At 35.5% G+C, this 19474-nt stretch overlaps 1 protein-coding gene across 11 annotated transcripts in view; it reads left to right on the forward strand.

Moving 5' to 3' along the window:
* Positions 1–19474, forward strand: part of PLEKHA7 (pleckstrin homology domain containing A7) — a 167090-nt gene that overhangs the window by 134452 nt on the left and 13164 nt on the right. For 9 of the 11 annotated variants that reach the window (XM_049819833.1, XM_049819829.1, XM_049819832.1 and 6 more), the window contains 11 exons: positions 2051–2104; positions 7831–7899; positions 8064–8144; positions 9516–9665; positions 11361–11462; positions 15033–15141; positions 16240–16478; positions 17071–17259; positions 17512–17629; positions 18483–18562; positions 18962–19162. In XM_049819833.1, coding sequence (XP_049675790.1) covers positions 2051–2104; positions 7831–7899; positions 8064–8144; positions 9516–9665; positions 11361–11462; positions 15033–15141; positions 16240–16478; positions 17071–17259; positions 17512–17629; positions 18483–18562; positions 18962–19162 — 1392 coding nt within the window. The remainder of the gene's footprint in view (positions 1–2050; positions 2105–7830; positions 7900–8063; positions 8145–9515; positions 9666–11360; positions 11463–15032; positions 15142–16239; positions 16479–17070; positions 17260–17511; positions 17630–18482; positions 18563–18961; positions 19163–19474) is intronic. The other 2 variants (XM_049819830.1, XM_049819831.1) reach the window with 2 other exon arrangements.

Genomic DNA, 19474 nt, shown 5'->3' on the forward strand with positions numbered 1-19474 from the left:
AAGTAACTGCTTTCTGGGCACTGAGGTGAAAAATGTAATTACAGTTACTCTCCCTGAAGACTGCTAATTTCCTCTTTACAATGTGTCTAAATACCTGCAGCCTGAAGAGCTAACATTGCTTCTCATTCGATTAAGGAGACATCAGGCTAAGTTGGCTAGTATACGAAATTACACAATCGCACAATTACTGCAGCACTTGCCGACTAGTTCCACCTATCAGGTCAGCTGCTGCGTGGCTCATCTGTGCCGTATGACATTTTTTGTGACTCTGCACATGCTTCATTAGTGGCATGCTTGAGTCTGTGCTTTCTTGCCCATTCTTTGGTATTCTACAATTCCCAGGTTGTTCGCGGTTTTTCTTTGCTACTGTGTTTGCTATAAAAGATGAGCGTTTTAAGTTACAGGGCACTGGTGCATATGTTTCAAAGTGTTATGTATACTTCCTTTTTATACTATTTCTGAAAATGCTGCATCTTCAGAAATGTGGGTTAAAATACTAGATAAGTTCATTCTAAAGCAAAACCATTTCTTTGTGCTGCTTTCATGATGGGATTGGCTCCCTGTGCCACATGCTGCGTCACCTGCAAATTGAAATGCATCAGCCAGTTTGTACATTCGTATGAGCTTGTAACTGTGTCAGTTCTGCAGGTGAACATTGGTTCATAAAAGCTCAGGGGCATCTTGGATCGTCAACAGGGCTCTTGATTGCTCTGATGTATGAAACTTGTAAATGTGAGATCAAACAAATGTATTTACAGAGCTCTTTGGTTCATATTAGAGCCTCAAAAATGGAGCCACCTCGGAATAAAATGTGGTGACTCTGCTTGGAATTGGTGAAGGTTTTGTATTGGCCCAAGACCAAAGGTATTTTTTTGTATTTGGAAAAGTTTCATTTTCGGACTTAGCTCACCTACAGAACAATTGCACTAAGATGGGTGATAGTAACAGGGATTTCTCAAAAAATGGGCAGACTTTCTAGTCAAGTCCTCAGCTGGACTTACAAGCTGATCAAACAAGAATTGTAAGTGAACACCTCTAAGGAAATGCAAGTGTGACCTATTGATTTTATGGCATAAAGGGTTTTTCTTTTCTTTTTTAACTACACATTCTCATTGGCTCAAAACTTGAGAAAAGGTATAGTTGTGTTTTTCTTTTATTCTGATGTTTAATGTACCCAGGATATAAAATCCTGTCAAAAGAGCATTAGGAATTCTAGGAATTCTGGGGCATTTTGGCTGACTACAAAGCACATTTGCAACAGTTAAACTGTATTTTGTTCTGTATTGCAAATACTTCTTTTGAAAAAAGGAGAAATAACTTTGTTATGACTTCTGTGCATGCTTTTCTTGAAGTGACTGTAATGAAGATGTTGCTAGATGAATGTAAATATAAAATTAAGCTGATAGCAATTACAGGTGAGCCAATGAAAAATAAGGATCAAGTTGAATGCTATCACTTAAAAGACAAAATGGATTCTCTAATCATATAAGTGAGATCTTTTTCAGTGATTTATTCACAAAACTTATTTTGTACTTTCCCTGAATAAAGGAATTCATATCTTAAAGTGTGTATGAAATGTGATCAAAAGTATTCTAATGATTTGTTATACGATGGCTTCTAGTTACATCTGACATTCAGTTAGGTACAGTTTTTCTCTTCTTCTCCCAAAGAGACTTATTGTGCTGGAGGACAATACTATAACTTTTTCAGAGAAGGGACAGTCAGTAGAAATTGATCTTGAAAAAAAATCTTTTAAAAACCTATTGTTTTAGGTAGTTACGTGTCTCATTAGAGGTGGAAAACTCAAATCTATACTTTTGGAGGGTGGGCATGAGGTAGTAATATTTCTTGGGAAATATTTTGCCCATTTTTCAGCTGTAAATAGCAATATGCTGGTGGAGCAAATGTGCTTTTTTACGTATTTCCTACTCTGTTATTTTGGTTCCTCTTTCATCCATTTTCTTATATATAACCAATACAAGTATTCTGAAATTGTTTCAAACATTCAAATACATTGCATTGTTTTTTCCCCCTATGTACTTACCTGAAGGCGGATGACACTTATATCCAGTTGAAAAAGGATTTAGAGTATTTGGATCTCAAGGTAAGATTTTATAGGAGTCTACGTCCATTATTTTTTTTTAACCCAGCGGTCTTCTGTGTATCATCTTTGTACCTGCAGGTTTTCAAATCACCTTCTGTTCAGAGATGGAAACTCTGTGTCTTTTGCCATCACTGTTGTGCTTGGAATATTGAGTGTCTTTATAGTAGTGACTATACAATTAAAGTGCAAACTCAGAAAATGTAATTGCTTCAGTTTGTAAGAAGAACTCGTGTTACTGGTACTCCAGACAAATGATATTATGTGGGTTTAGTGAAATCAGATAAAAAACTGATTCAAAATGTTTGTCTGCTGTAGCATTAGAACCAATATGAAGTTAACTCCTCCAAGTTAAAATAGGGGATTCTTTTATTCCAGCTTTTTCCCTTTAAATCTTATTGAGCTGACTTTTTTCCTTGTTCTTATAATACGCCCTATTTATAATGTCTTGCCTTCCTGTGAAAATGTGGTGATTAATTAGCACCTGTCATGCTTTTCATATTATTACATCTAAGAGATTTCAAATCCACCCATTCATCCATCCGTCTGTAGGTATAATCTGCCCAAATAATGTTATGTGATATTTCCTTTAAAAAAAACCCTAAAAATATGATATTGAGCATCAACGTGTCTGTCTAAACTAAACTACTTCTGTGGCTGGTGCACCTGATAGTTGGAAATTTGAAAGCAAATCTAAACTTATTAATACCAGTTTTGAAGGAAAAAAACCAAACAAACCCAAAAACATGTAATCATTTTGCTTAGCAAAGCAATCTACCACTTTCTATGGTGTGTAGGATGTCTCGCCATATATAATTCATATGGTGTTTCTGAAAATCAAGGTGGCGTGAAATCTGAGACCTTGTTATCCTTATAGTTTTCATGTACGTAGTTCTCCCTGATGCCGTGGGGCGTTGCATATGTGCAGCTAATGAGCTGGCTAAACCTATTAGTATGCATATTTCAATGTTATTTGATGTTTCAATGACTGAATATGTAGCCAAGTATATCAGTGGAAAATACTAGTAATACGTATTACACATATGTACAGTGTTATATATATGTATATAAAGGAAGAATATTTATCACATAATATATGTGGTATATATAGTCTAAATGATCAGATATGTAAACTGTTGTAATCAATATACAAATTTAAAATTGGTTGGATACATTTCACTTTAGGCCTTGTTCTTGGTTTGTTCATGGCTTTGCCAAATATAACTGCATCCCAAGCCGTCAGCTGAATTTTGTGACAAATTTCAGTTAAAAAGGTCCTACAATTTGAAAAATTATTAATAAACACAGTGTTTTGTCCATTATAAAACACAACAATTTTCACAATTAAAAGCGGCCACAGTTTAAGCCTCTGAAAATGTTACATTCTTAGCAAAATTATTAAGATGGGTTTTTAAATTTTGGTGGATTCCATCCAGATTGATTTGTTGCAATCCAGGACATGAAGAGCTCTTTGGTCTCCCAGGAGCTCCCCTTGTGCCTTTCTGCAGCCTGCATAGCACCTGACAAAAACAGCCAGAAAGAAAAATGGGGGAAATGGGGGCGGTGGGGGCACCTGATCTTTCCGTGAAAAGAAACTTGATGTTAGCATTAGTTCCCTTTAGAAAATCTTGACAGTCAGAATGTAAAGTGTGTTTCCGTAAGAATGATGTAATTTTTCAAAATGGGTATTTCTTAGTCACTCTTTTTTGGTAGTGGTCTAGAAATGTAAAAATTCAGGTCAGAGATTAAAGAGAATGTGATACTTGAGAATGTGACTTTGTATTGGTAAAATTTGTGTTTTGCCACTAAATGTAGAGATGCTTTGTTTTGCAGTAGGAGGAAAAAAGAATAGCATGCTGGATGAAACTAAGGAAATTACATATTGATTTGGTAATGGTGGAACATGGCAAATGCACAGTTAATATACATGGTACCTTTCATTTAAGACACTGAAGGCTTAGCTAGAAAGCCCATTAGTTCAAGTCTCTCTTTTGACTTCATTGGGCTTTTAGTTAGACCCACTCTGATTAAACAATTTCAAATAAGAATGAAGATTTTTGAACTGGAGTTAAACTTTTTTCTTTTCAATAAATCCATTATTTCTGAAGATCTCTCTTCTTAGAGGTTTCAAAATACAACTTTTCACCATGGAACACTGATTAAGCAATTAACTGCATAATGCATGCCATAGCACTAAAACTGATTACAGTAAGTGGTTACAGACCATTTAGTAATCTGTTGTTACTCACATGTTTTGTCACCCCCTTGCTCTTATCCTTTTATACAAGCCTATTTTTTATTATTTAAGAGTTTAAAAATACTATCTATGAAATAATTTTTATGTTAATACCAAGATTATATTGTTCAACATTATAGGGTATTGTCATAAGTATAAATGAAATAAAAACACTCTAGAGGTGTTAATCCCTTTCAGTAGTTTTCTCTTGTATGCGAGCTAGTTCTGACATAAAAAGTCTAAAGGCCATTTACTCACACTATGAGGAAAAATTATTGATAATACCATGCATTGTGGTGGTTCCTTTAACAATATTGCCATTAGATTATGAACTTTTTTTCCCCTCAGTTGTTGCAATGGCTCTCTATTCTTGCGCTCCTGAAATAGAGGTATGCGGAGCATGAAAGAAATGGTGTGTCTGTATGCTATAGCATAACCATGCCTCTTCTGCAAAGAGATTTCCACAGTCCTTTCCGCAGTTGGATTTTTTTTTTAATCTCTAAAGTGGACAGACCCTGTATTAGAAAAGCAGAAAGGAAGAGCAAAGGAAAGAAAAACTCAATTTTCCCCACAAGCTTCTAAGGTGTCTTTGCAAATAAGGTGAAGCAAGCTTCCCTTTTCGTGACTATGAAATCGAGTTCAAGCAGGCTACAGGAGGGATGGATGGGCAGCCTCACTTCAGAATATTTTACAAACATTCCTGAGCAGGTTATACAAAATATGGATGAGGAAGTATAGGAACATTTGTGTCACTAAGTATGAATTGTGCAACCAGTTGAGGCAAATCTGGGGCCCTCTCAGTGGTTCGGCAGTGGTCCTGCTTCATTCTTCCGCAGTCGTACTGTAATATCTGAAGCTGTTTCGTCTACTGCAGTTGAAAGAGGTTGCTAGTGCGAGCTGATAGATACTGAAGTGGTGCATGGCAGGTATTTGGTATGGGGGGAAGGGTAAGTGTGACTGAAATGACTTTTTTCACTGAGGTTTTAACTAGGTTGCTCAAATTATCATTATAGAGCTCTTGGTGCAAGTGTTAACTACGTATTACGTGACAGAAAATATTTTGCTGTAATTCCCAACACTCTTAAAACAGCAATTGGACAAGTCTGAGCAAATCCTATTTTGTGTTGTGTGTTTGTACGAGTGTTTTGTGAAAGTAAAAAAGTCTTATGGTTGGATGAACAGTCTACCCACAATATAACAAGATAAGTGCATACCCAGTTGTAGCTTCCACACTGGCAGATTATATAAACCTCAAGGATCGGTGTGACATAAGAGCATGTGATTACTGCTGCTTATGGAGTTTTGAGTTGTAAGGTTTGTGGGTTTTAATTTTTACATCTGTAACAAGCTATTACTAAATTTTTGTTTGAAACAGATAGAAAATAATGGACCTCTGATCAACATGATATACAAAGTGCTAAAGAACTCAGCACAAGGGTTACTGTCCAGTATACATGTAAGACTGCTTGCATCTGAAATGCGCTCATCCATTGCTTTTAAAAATAGCAGTCAATGTTTACATATTCTGGCTTTTACAGGTGTCTTACGGTAAACAGTAATGCTTTCTGTAAGATTCCCCCCCCCCCCCCCCCCTTTGGAGTCTGTATGCAAAATTATGGCTGACCTCAGTGTTTGGTTTCATTTTATCATGTTTTGAAAATGATTGTGCCAAGTGGTGACTCCTATGTGTAATTTTGAAAATGTGAAAGCATGCTAAATCTTCATTATGTTCTCATGTTCACTGCTTGATAATTAACAAATTCTTTACAGTTCTAATTATGTAATTGAAAATATCCCCCAAATCTGTAGACTGTTTATGTTAATTCCATTGCTTTGAAAAAGGCTTTTGCATTCTCTTAGCTTGCAGATAATTAAATATGCAAAATTATTACTTTGACATGCTAGTATTTATGCTTATATTTCATTATTTGTTACTATTATACATAGAATTTAGCATTTAAATAATTCTGTTAATACTTTTGAAAGAAAGGAAATTTTTTTTAATATATGAAACACATCATTGTTGGAAATTAAAATATCCAAAAATTGAAAGCTTTGAGAGGCAGTAAATGCTTTTGATTTTGGTGGTGGGTAAGTAACATTTCACCACATGAAAACACATGCTAAGTGTTTGAGTGGAGTCTGCCATTGAAAGAGAAAAGACAGTAAGCTTAAATGATGACCATACTCTTCTGTCTTAAAACTACTTTGTTATTTGAAAATACTATGTGTAGATGGCTAACTTCATATAACATGTTAGATAAGCAACTGAGGCTATATTAAAGATTTAGCTATAGTTACAGTAAAATTTAATTACTTTAAGAAAGCTAGCATGATCCTGTAGGTGCCTGTTAGGTTAATAAGTAAACTATGTAGCTTCAAGTCTGGAGCTTGCCAGGCAGCGAAAAAGCAAACTACCCTTCCTACCCCACCACAAATGCCAACAACTTCTGCTCTTCTATTAAAACCTCTGCTTATGTATTATTAAAGCCAATATTTAGGTGAATTTTTCTTCATAAACTCTTACCTGTATATGAACAGAAATATACTGTATATGAACAGAAATATACTGTATATGAGTACCATACTTCTAAACACCAGGTGTTTCTTTGGTAAGATAGTATTTGCTTTAATCAATATTTAAAAGTGTTCTAGTCTAGTAATATGAAGTCATTAGATTTTAACGTTTTTAAAAACTGTGTTATTAATGAGCTGTATTCTATTGCCATTTTCATAACATCATTTATACACAAAAAGGGTCCCCTGATAGACAGTGGAAATAACAAACGTTTTTACAGAGATAGACATGCCTTCATTTTAAGATTGCTGTGAAGGTTGGAAGTATAATATAGTATAGTTTCTGTACTGATTTAAAAACTGTGTTATGTGAGATGATCTTCTCACCAGAAATTGAATATGAAACCAGTGATTTCCAGAACGAGAGATTTGATATATTATAAACATGTCAAAATAGATTAATTGCATTTAATTCCCCTATAGCTCTTTTATAGCAGTCTGTCTTTAATAAAATTTGCTCTGTACTATGGGAGAGACTGTCCTTTGTAGAATGAAATAGTTGCCAAAAAGTTGTATTTTTAGTCATTAATTAATGCTGTAATACTTGCAACCACACATTTAAAGGAACTATTCAAGTCTTTCGGCTTCAAGAAAGCTATTAAAGCTGAACTATTAAAACTATTAGGTTTTGCAGAAACTGGACCTTTGTAAACATAGACAAGTGGGGTTATGCTGTTTTGTACAGAATTTTAAGCTACTGCTAAGAGTTATTAAATAGTCTAATATAACTAGTAATCCTTTCTGATAATGTTTTTTACAAACTAACGCCATATTTGAAAAACCTTGTATCAAAAAAGTTACTCATCTTTGTTAATAACTGTGAATATTTAACAAAAAAATTCTTTTCATTGTTGAAGAATAATTAGGTTTTAATTTCCAACAAATTTCTCGGTTCTTTAAAACCTGTTCCTCTTAGGTGACAGGGCGTGACACATTAAAAGAACGAAGTACAAAACCTGTCAAGATTGCAGAAAGTGATATTGATGTAAGTATCAAATACCACTTCAGAACCTCTTGCATTGTTTTGGCTATTTATTTTGTACTGTTACGTGTTCACGTTGTTATGCTATTAAGGGTAAAATATTGCTAGTGGAGACTTTTCTGCTTGGTTTTTAAAATCTAACTTTATATCTATGATTTCATTTTCAGGTCAAGCTAAGCATTTTCTGTGAGCAGGACAGAATTCTGCAGGACTTGGAGGACAAAATAAGAGCCCTTAAGGAAAATAAAGTAAGTAGGTTAAAAAGGGGTTTATAAAATTAAATAACAACTTTCATCTAATCATAAAATACAGAATTACAAACAAAAAATCAAAATACTGGATGCTGCTTGCATTGTAGTAGTTTTCTTTGGACATGTATATAAACTTGCATAAGAAAAAGAATTGTTTTTTATGTTAGGATTGAGTACCCACTTTTAGAAAACATATTTTTGAAAACGAATGTTTTAAAACCATATACATTTAATTTTCTGGCATTTATTATAAATTGGGGTACATACACTTTTCTGTGTAGTTTTGCTTTATGTCTTAATATGTATATGGTGGGAGTCTGAGTCATGTTTCATTTGCAGTTCTTCCCACCTGCATAATGTTTGTAAAAATAGCAGCGTGCAACTATATTGAGCTCTCACTGTAACTTGTGTCCTGGTTTGTTGTTGTTTGGTTTTGGTTTGGTTTTTGTTTTTTGTTTTTTATTTTTGTTTGTCTGGTTGGTTGTTTTGTGGTGGTGGTTTTTTTTTTTTAAGAAAGGAGTGAGAGAAGGGGGAGAGATTCAAATTTGTAGTAATTTCAGAAGCCTATGCTGGTTTATATATAGTGCTGTGAACTTAGTTCTGAGCGTTATGACTGAAATGCTGGAATATTTTCTGTGACAAAGTTTGTAGCTGGAACCCACCTCCTTTCTTCTGTGCCCATTCAAGTCAGAGTTCAAATAGTAAACAATAACAAAATGGTTTGCCTTTCCGTGTCTTTCCTGACCTATACGTATCTTTATCTGCTTCACTGCCTGTGAGCTACAGCTGTCAATAAATCGAGGTAGTTCAGAAAAAAATGTGTTCTAAAATGAAAGTACTGTTCAGGTGGATCCTTGAGAAGAGCTACTGTGCAAAAATTATTCAGTGTTATTTACTCCTGACTGAATGAATTGGACCTACTTTGTGTTTTAGACTTTATTTTAATTGCTCACATGGCTAATTCAACTATAGCAGTGAATGAGAACCTATCCTTAAATAAATAGCTAACGCTGTGCTGTGGTAGGGCTGTCACTGCTTAAGGGAATTTTTCTGAAACTGTAAATTGCAGTTTTGTACAGACTGTAAATAGAAAAATTCCCCTTTCAGCGCTTTGTGTTTTCCAGTTTTGGCTACTTAATGTAAAGATTGAATGGAAAATATCAGATAATTTTGGTTATAATAGTTAATTAAGGCTCTTGCACTTTTTCATCTACATCTTAGTCTCCACAACAGGAGACCAATCCTAACCTCTAGTGGCTTATAAGAAAGACTGGGAGCGTGGAAGACAACTTTTATATCCCCGCGAGTAGATACGTAAAATTCCTTGTAAAGCTGTTGTAAGCTTATTGCCATCTCCTTCTTTGTTAGGATCAGCTGGAGTCTGTTTTGGAGGTTTTACACAGGCAGATGGAACAGTACAAAGACCAACCACAACATGCAGAAAAAATTTCTTACCAGCAGAGACTTTTGCAAGAGGATCTCATACATATTCGGGCTGAAATATCCAAAGTTTCAACGGTATGTGTTTTTGGTTGTTTCAAGAAAACCATAATTAAAATACCAGTTAGAGTAAAACTGTATTGTTTGTTGGATAGGAGAGTTAAGTCCTGTTCTGAACTGGTTTGGTTAAGGTACAGGACAATAGACCAGAATAAAAAAATTTAAACAATCTCTCTAGCTTTCTTTTTCAATGCTCCCTTCCCACCTTCCCCCCCCAAAAAGCTCAAAAAAACTTTTTTATACCTTTTGCATTTGTGTATAGGGCTTAAATTGCAATTCTTTCAGCTAGTCCTTTGAAAATATAAATATGATTCCATGGTATTTTTCCAGGGGAAAAGGAATTGGGAAAGTCTGTTGATGTCTCAGTCAAAATTTACTGTTGCTATTATGACTTAATAAAATTCAAATGCAATTTAATGTTGCATTTTTATTAATAAAAATATTTCTAAGAATTGGCCATGAAAGAGAGTATATTAAACCTGGGTGTTGTGTACTCACTGTATTATTCCTACCTCTTAATGAATATGGGACTAGTTCTTCATAAGATTGTTTCTAGAATTGCATGAACACCTTTCCTATAGTAAGATTTGATCATTAAAATGCTAGTATTATTTATATGTATATATACAGTGTTTTGTACCTCTAGAAAATGTATGACTTTCGCAGACAGCATTTAAAATTTAGTCGGGAGCATAAATAGTAAGTAATTGTAAGAATGGCTGTACTGGTCCAGTCCAAGGCTGCTTCTAGCCCAGGGTTCTGGCTTCAGCAGTGGACATAAGCAGATGCTTAGGGAGTAGTAAGGATAGGAGAGGTGGGTTCCAACTTTTTTGCATCCAAAACATCATTTGGCAAGGTATTGCACAGATCTTTTCCCCGCTGTGTGGACAGCCCCTTTCTTTTCTTTGTTTTGAGCCTGAATTGTATGTGTTTCATGTGATAGACCGTTATTCTCGTATGAGAAAGGATAGAGAACGGTCAGTTGTTATCTACTCTCTCCGTGCCAGTCATGGTTTCATTGATCTCCATTATTTCTTCCCCTCAACGCCTAAGTAATGTCTTTTCCAGACTTCAGAGGAAAAGCCTGTTCCGTCATTCCTTACATAAAAATGCTCCAGACACTTAATTTTCCTCAGTTCTGGGTCAGAAGGCAGACAATGGTGTCATGGATGCTGGAGATAATCTAAGTAAAGTAAGGGTAATTGGATAGCCTTGTTTTCCAGGTGTCTGCTTGTTTATTCACTTCTAATGCCATTACAGCACAGTCGGTAGAACTTTTAAAGGAAAACCTGCTTTGTGTTTCAAAACATGAGTTCTGGTTTAGGTGACTGGATTTTAGTTATAAACTTGTTTAAATAGGGGAGTGAAGTAAAAGGAAATGGAATCGGAATAGACTTGATTCCTTCATAGCATATTAGTCATAGTTCAGATTCTATTATGTGCCAGTTTAATGCTTAAGAAATGGTTTTGTGTGAGGAAGATGGCCAGTGTTTTTTAACTAGGGATTCTTGACTTGATCTTGCAAGCCATAAAGCATTTTGAAGTTTATCATCAACTCCAAGCAAAAATGTAGACTACAAAAATGGATTTTTTGTTTCTTTTTATAATAGAGCAACACCATCTTAAAAACACTTCAGTGCTCAATTAGAGAATGGATAGAGTGATTTTGAAGTTTATTGTAACATTGTATTAGAGTATTCCCTCTGTTAATAGGAAATGGAAAATGCCTGGAATGAGTATCTGAAATTAGAAAAGGATGTGAGCCAGCTGAAAAAAGCCTTACAGGAACAGATGAATAGTTCATTGGTATCTCAGGTGAGTCCATTTCCAGACACTGGTTTACTTATGAGGATGATTTTGTCTGAACTTGAAACTATTATCTCATAAGAGGAATCCTCTGCAATTTTTGCACTGTATTCAGCTGTCATGTAGTTAAGTTTGCAAAGTTCAGACATTGTAATGGCATAGCTGTGCAGTAACTAGCTATCTTGCAGCATCTGTAATAGTTTCTCATAAGTTGTCTATGCAAATTTGTCGTTATTTTATTATGTTTTTATTACATACTGACATCTTGACATTGATAACGTATTTAATTTGTAAGACTATGCAGGACTTCTTAGTCTTCCATTTATTTGATCTGACATTGTTGGATTCTTCGTCTGTTTTTAAGAACATCAGTCACTGGCTTGTTATTGTCATTACTTGTTCTTTGTCATGTTCTTCTATTTATGGAAGATTTATCTCTGCAGATTGTTTTGTGAAGTGGAATAAGTGTTTAACAGCCATCAGTAATTGAAAGGCATCTCGGTTTTAAATCAATTATTCAGTTTTGAATCTTATGAAGAAGCTTTGTTTGAAGCTAAGTTATTCTGTTTGCTGAACTGGATGTGGCACACCAGATTATTTCTACATACCTGGTTACAACTGGTGATTTTATTCTTAGAGGAAGGAATACAGTCTGGATTATTTTTCCTGTGTTTAAGCAGAACGGTTTTGTTTAAAAGACAAAACACAAGGAACAAAGCTAATGTATACCTTTTGCTCAAATCTTAGCCTACTTTTCCAAATATCCTGGACCAAAAGAGCTCATTAGTTAAAATTTTAAATTTATTTATTTGCAAGAGGTATCTGGTCAGATATGGATTGAAGTCTATTTATTTTCACTATTAATGGATAAATGTTTTGTATCAAAGCAAGAGTTGTAAAACTTTTTTAGATTGCATCAATCTTCAAAGCCTATTTGCATTTACTTTTAATTTGGGGGGATGGGGGAGTGAATCAGTTTCTAGAGCCAGAATATTATGTAATTGAGCTCAGCTGTAGAATACATCCCTCCAAAAATCCCAGAGGTATTTTAGAATAAAATCGTCCCTGTATGAAGTTATTTTGTTTAACAAAGGTTAATTACAGGTTTAAACAAAATATACTTTGTTAAAGTACTTTAACAATTTCCAGTTGTGCACTGAGCATGCTTAAAATACTGAATGTGTGGCATGTGATTCAGCAATACATATAAAGGGAATGCGGTTTGCACAGTAAAAGGTTCACTCAGGTTTATTATTATATCACATATATGCATAATTATTAAAAGTGCACATGCATGCACATACACAAACATATGCATGTTATGTGTTTTGTGTGTGTGTATACTTGCTATATATATGTATGTATGCATAGATATGTTTGTCTTCAGCTAAGATTTTAAAAAAATGTTTCTGAATACCTATTTTGGAGATACTAAGGGGAGCTGATTTTTTCAGAATGTACTGAATATTCTTAAAACTATATTCCTTCAAAGAAGTCTGAGTTCAAGTACCCAAAATAGTTAGAGGTTTTTTGATCTCTGCCCAAGGGTATGTAGACTCAAGATTGTTTATCTAGTATTTTCCAATAGCACTAAATTAATATGGGCTGTATTTAAAAAAATGCAGTCTTCCTGGAATGTTATTAAAAATTCAGTAAATTTACAGTCTCAAGTTGCTGTAGGAAACAGCTAATGTTGTTTCTATATAACATTAATTAAGAGGTTAAAAACTAAATGTTTCAACCAGCTCAGAGTAAATCTTGCTTTTAAGAGTGTAGCTTCGTTGTCTTTTGCTTAAGGGTTGGAGGGATCTGGGCATGCTGAAATTAACTGAGATGTGGTATTTTGTCAGTGATAACTTTTTAGTTGGTAAGTGTTTCTCCCCTGGTTTTATTAATCATTCTAAATTATGTTTCTGTGTGAAGGAAGTTAGAGAAATCAATGTATTTCTCCAAGTTACCTTTTTATGCTTGCCCATAAAGTATATTTATACCCTTTCATAAACACCAATCTTTGCTTTCATAATTTAAAAATAAATTCATCTGCTTATCTTTTAGATCTAGTCCACTTTTGATCTGAAATATTCTTTTCACGTCAATATTTAAGTAATGGGAAGAAATAATATTAAAAGATCTCCTGGCTTTTGTACATTACTAATCGAACATTTTCTGAGTGGTTTCAGAAGCAGGATTTTTTCTACATGTGGGTTTTTTTTAATCAGTTCTGAGGCTTGGTTATTGTAAATCCATCATTTGGTTCCTTGTAGTATGATTAATCTCGGAAAACTGAAATGGAATGTGCAAATTTATAGATTGTATCCTGACAATCTTTCAAGATATGTCCCATCTATCGAGTGAGTTTACTACAGGCAAATAACATTCTCCATCATTTAAATGTTTGTGTTCTTGGCACCCTGTTTGCTGATCTGTAACCCAGCTGAACATATTTTCTGATCTAAGACAGAAAGTGGAGAGCAATTTATATGCCTGCCTTAGCTCTATGAGGTGTAAGAGCTTTTACTAAAGTTTTTCTCTTTCAGACTTATAGGATTAATTAGTGGTTATTTTGCAGCTCATGGCAAGTGATGGATTGCTAGAGTTCTTGAGCAATTTGTAAGCAATTCTTAACTACAGTGTTTCACTGCCTTCTGCTTCCTCTAATGCTACTGTTTTCCTCTTGGTTTTCCTAAGATTATTCTTAATGCCAGTTTTTGAAGGCAGAATCACCAGGCTTTGATTAAGTAGATGAGATTAGCTATTTATGGTGATTGCAGTGAACATCTGACTGAAGTGGTGGCTTCTGTAGCCAAGGCCTCTGGCTGCAAGATGCAATCAAAGGGGGAGTCCGGACTGTAGACAAAGCTTCCCTTTCTTTCCTCCTGGAAAGCCTCCGTAAAGCAAATAGGATGCAAGATGAGACCAAATCCTGGAACAGCAGCAATATACTGTTTCAACCTGTAATACATCATGTCTAGTAGACCTACCAACACAAATATAAGCAGAAATTAAATTTGTCAGCCCTTCTGAGTTAGTTTTGGTTTTATATTTCATCCGTTAAAAACTATTAGGAAGTTCATGGCAGTATTTGGGGAAACTAGACTGATTTTTTTTGCTTTTTTTAATATTAAACATACCCTTAAAGGTATTAAGATGAGTTTCTTAAGGCTGCCTTAGCAGTCTTAAGTGTGTTAGTATAGAATTTAAGAACAAAGTTGAAATGAAAAGGTTCTGTAAGCTCAATTTATGTCAAACATTAAACTAGGTTTTTGTAGCCTCAATAATATTGTAGAGAAAAATGTAGAGGTGTCTCTTTCCCCCAGTCTTCTATAAGAAGTCTTCCAAGACTCAGAAAATGCTCTAATAAAATTTATGGGCAAGATATGTTGGTTTGTGTTGGTGGTTTTTGGTTTGTTTTTTTATTTTATTTTAAAATAATCATTTAACTCGTTTCTAGACTCCTAAGTTTTCATCTAAGTTCTGAAACATTAGTTTGGTTTTGGTATCAAAAGAAGGGTAAGCCCATAATAAAATAAAAAAGAGATATAACTGATTTTTCTTTTTTTCTTTTACTACAAACATCAGGAGAAAACACAAATACAAAAAGACTTGTGGAGAATTGAAGATGTTACAGCTGGCTTGAGTGCAAATAAAACAAACTACAAAATCATAGTAGACTCTATCAAGAATCCAGGTAAGGAGAACATAATTAAAACATAAAAAATATACAAGTGGAGCTGATCTTTAGGTCCATGCAAATAGTCTAGAAGTTTGCTCTACTGCAGAAAATCCAGTTAATTCTGCTATTGGCTGCATCAGAAATCTCTGTTGATTGAGCACATTTAACTTGGTGTTTCTTTGGTTGAGGCGGCAAAAAGGTTTTTTTGTATTTGTTTTCACATACTGATGGCACTAAAATGTAACGACTGTAAAAAGGAAACAATAATAATAATAATAATGGACTGAGTTCTTCAAGTTGCAGAAAGAGTTTCTGTCACATGCCAGGCTCATACCAGCATAGTATCTATTCTGCATTCTGTCCAGGAGCTCCTCTCTGTGTTCTTCTCTGCCTTCCTCCTGACTGCCTTTTTTTTTTTTTTTTTTTTTTTTTTTTTTTCCCCCCTTTCCCTTGGATGCTGCCCTTGCTGCAGTTGCCTTCCCCCTCCCTCTTCAGGCAGGTGTTTGGTGGGTAGAGCAACAACATCAGCTATGGAAAAGAAGAGGGGAAAGTGTGTGGGGTCTGTCTTTCAATTGCTTTATGTTTCAAAGAAAAGAGCAAATGCATTGGGATAGCAAGAGACTGCTAACGCCTATTGTACATTCACTTTATATTTAAAGTATCTTTGCTTACCTTTTACATACAGAGATAAAATAGTTTTGAGATGGTGAGATCTTATTTAAGGTATGGCTATGAGTGCCTAGCCTTGTCTAGGTCTACAGGCATCTTAAGGAGCCTGTGGCATGGGGCCAGATACAGCCTATGAATTGATTTTGTGTGACTCTCAGGCTTTTCTTTCCTGCCCTCCCACTGCCCTCTCCAAGGAATTTTACTGAGTGATACTAAAGCATGTGTTTTTATTTTCTACCTGAAAGGCTTGCTTGATCCTCATCAAGGAAATGTTTTCCACCTCTGCTATAATGTGACATTCAAACATCTTTATGTCCAAAAAACTCCCCGTTTGTGTTCAAAGCAATGTGCCTGTTTTATGAAGTCTAAGGATGTTGATTGCTATTCTTAAGAACATTATTGATGAGAAACAACACCTAACACATTTGCATATTTCTCCCCTAGAGAGAAAAATAGTGCCTTCATTTTCTCAGTCTTCAGTGCCTTCCTTACCAGCTTCCCTCGCAACTGTGGAGAGCAAACTTTCAGTTCCACAAAGCCCTCCACCCAGTCCAGTTAAATCCTCTCTGGAGGTTAGACTGTATCCACAGCCTTATTTCCAGGCCAGAATGCAGCACCAAGCACAGCAGCTGAAAAAAATTGAGCCGCCTCTTCAGTCACCAATTAAGCTCAAGCCAAAGGTTGTAAGTACTGCTCTTGTGAGATTCATTCACCAATGCTTCCATTTACTTCTGACAGAAACAGTTAAAGTTTCATGGTTACAGAGTGCACACAGTGTGGAGGCACAACAGGGAGACACTTGAGGTGTTTGTACTGAAACGGAGTGATATAGCACTTACAGCAGAATACATGTGCATGACCTGGCTTTTGTGTACAGTAGCCTGTCCTGGTTTCAGCTGGGATAGAGTTCTTATCTCAGCCCAGGGGTTTTACTTCTTTTCCCAATTTTCTCCCCCATCCCCCTGGGGGGGGGGCGGGGCAGTGAGTGAGCAGCTGTGTGGTGCTTAGTTGCTGGATGGGGTTAAACCACGACATAGCCATATACTGTTTTAGAACATACCAATGCAGAGCCTTCCTTGGTAAAGCTTTGTGGTTGATTAGTTGTTTGCTTTCTTGGGTCTGGTTTTTGTTTCTAAAGCCTCAAGCTCCCGGTGTGGACAGAGGAGAGCATGCCAGGGCAGTTGCAAATAACTCATATAATGTAATGAACTTCCAGTCGGTTTATGCCAGACTGTTTTCAGAGCTTGCCAAATAGGTGTGCTTTCATGTTACCAGGATGATGAAGCACCGCCCAGACCTCCTCTCCCTCAGTTGTACAGTCCTGATGATCAGCCACCAGCTGTTCCACCTCTCCCGAGAGAAGCCACTGTCATCAGACACACATCAGTGCGGGGCCTGAAACGTCAGTCAGATGAAAGAAAGAGAGACCGAGAACTCGGACAGTATGTAAATGGAGATTATAGGGTGAGCACTCATACACCTGTACACCGGCACTTTACAGATATGTGAACCTATAATAAAAGATATTATTGTCTGTAAAATACATGGACCTCTAGGTCTTGTAATAAGGACAGAGAGTAACGGCAGGGAGAGATCTATGCCGTATAATGGTGGAGAGAGATTTAGTAATCCAGAAACAAAGCTTTAGGATTTGTTTTAAGATTAAGACTTGCTGTCCATGATTTCATTTGAGCTGATGAGTATTTTTCCATATAGGTGGAACTGCGTTCATACATGAGTGAACCAGAACTAGCAACGATAGGTGGTGACCTCAGCCAACCTTCCAGTGGTTTAATAAGCTCTGACAGTGGATACCAGACATTACCTACCCGTGGTAAGCCAGGAATTTATGTAGTTGATTTTTAACTGTGCTGTCTGTATAAGAGCTTTTCTCTCCTAGGATTTTCTGGAGATTGTTTTTATCATCAGATCATTAGTTTTAGATTAACTATATAATGCTGTGAAAGTCTAGAGATTTTGTGCATTTTAATGGTGCCGTTAGAGACAACCAGCCTTTTGCAAAGCAACTTCATATATACTGCTTAAAAAAAATAGCAAAACATGAAATTAGCTAGTAGAATGTCTCCTATAGTCAGAGTTATTTTTCCTCATAATTTCTGTGTGATCTTTTACAAACTCAGGTATTTTTTTAAACACTTGCATTACCATTGAAATGAAAGTGGTAAAGAATATAATGCCCCCAGACACTACATGTGACTTGACACTCCATCCCCACTGTGCTACAGTCCCGCAAGTGTTTCACAAATGACGATAGAGAATATTCGGGGAAGAGCAATTAATTTCTTAGCTATTCTCTTCTTATTTCTTCGCTTTCTAACTGCAAATGTTAAGGTTTGATTTTCTTCATAGATGTGATGATTATTTGTACAGTTTATCTACTCTTGCACAGCTGAGTTCACCCCATACTCCATACCTCATTTAATATAAACTTCTAAGTTATTGTAGATCCTTCTGAATTTTGATCAATAGTGACCTGAAACACATTACTTCTGGATGAAATGAAATTTCATGCCTCTCATGATCTCTGGAACTGCAAAATGTGAAATGTGGGCTAAAATAGTAACCAAAATGTCACAGAAAAAGCAAGATAATTTAGAAAATATCTGACAGTTGTCTTTATTTTGCCTGTCACTTGGTTTTAAACCATTCTCTTTTTCCTTATAAAGGTTTATCTGGATCAACTTCCAGATTGCACCAATCATCTACCATTTCATCATATGCAACACTTCGAAGGGATAGGTCCAAGGTAAGTTTTAAGTGAACATCTGAAGGCATATGTCTGAACTGTTCAAAACATTTAAGCCCAGAATATATTTTGCATACCGGTAAGTGGGATTGTAGTAGCATCGGAGAGGACCAACACCTATGACCTAATAAAATCTCCAATTTTTCACTTTTTTAAAGTAATTGGGAAGCAGACAGACAACTTACTGCATTTGAAATATATCTATGAAACAAGGTTTAGAACCAAAAATCAGCACTACTAATACAAAATATAGAGGTGAAATATACAAATTAATGCAAAAATAATAAAACAAAATCATGTTAATTTAGTAATAAGGTAGCAGAAAGAATTTATTTTTTGTATAGTTCTTATAAAGTATTAATTACAACATGTGTTTTGTGTGCCTTGTGACTTCTACAGGAGAGACCAAAGAGTGCCTTGGAACGTTTATACTCTGGAGACCACCAAAGAGGCAAGATGAGTGCAGAGGAACAACTAGAAAGAATGAAGCGACATCAGAAGGCATTAGTTCGTGAACGCAAGAGAACTCTTAGCCAAGGAGAAAGGCAGTCTGTTTCATCTCGGTCTTTCATCAGACCCATTTCTGCAGACATAGGCTCAGTATGTTAGATATGCCTTAAAAGGACTAAACTAAAAATACCTTTGGATTTTTTTTTTTTCCCTAGCAAGCACTTTCACTTGAGTGTGTGATGCTTCTAGTCTAATTAAATTAGTGTTATACAGTATAAAATGAGTTCAGAGAGTGTGAGTAACAGATGATCTTTTTTTACTAGTAGCTATAGTATATATGGCAGGTTCAGCAGGTAAGTTGGTCAGAGGTTAGTGTGCTGAGTGGAGGTGTGAGTATATTGGAGTGATTTCAGAGACATAATTGTTTTTTTATTGGAATTGTATTTAGAAAGCGTAAGAAGC

The sequence above is a fragment of the Accipiter gentilis genome, chromosome 17 (genome assembly GCF_929443795.1).
Source record: "Accipiter gentilis chromosome 17, bAccGen1.1, whole genome shotgun sequence".
NCBI classification, from domain to species: domain Eukaryota; kingdom Metazoa; phylum Chordata; class Aves; order Accipitriformes; family Accipitridae; genus Astur; species Astur gentilis.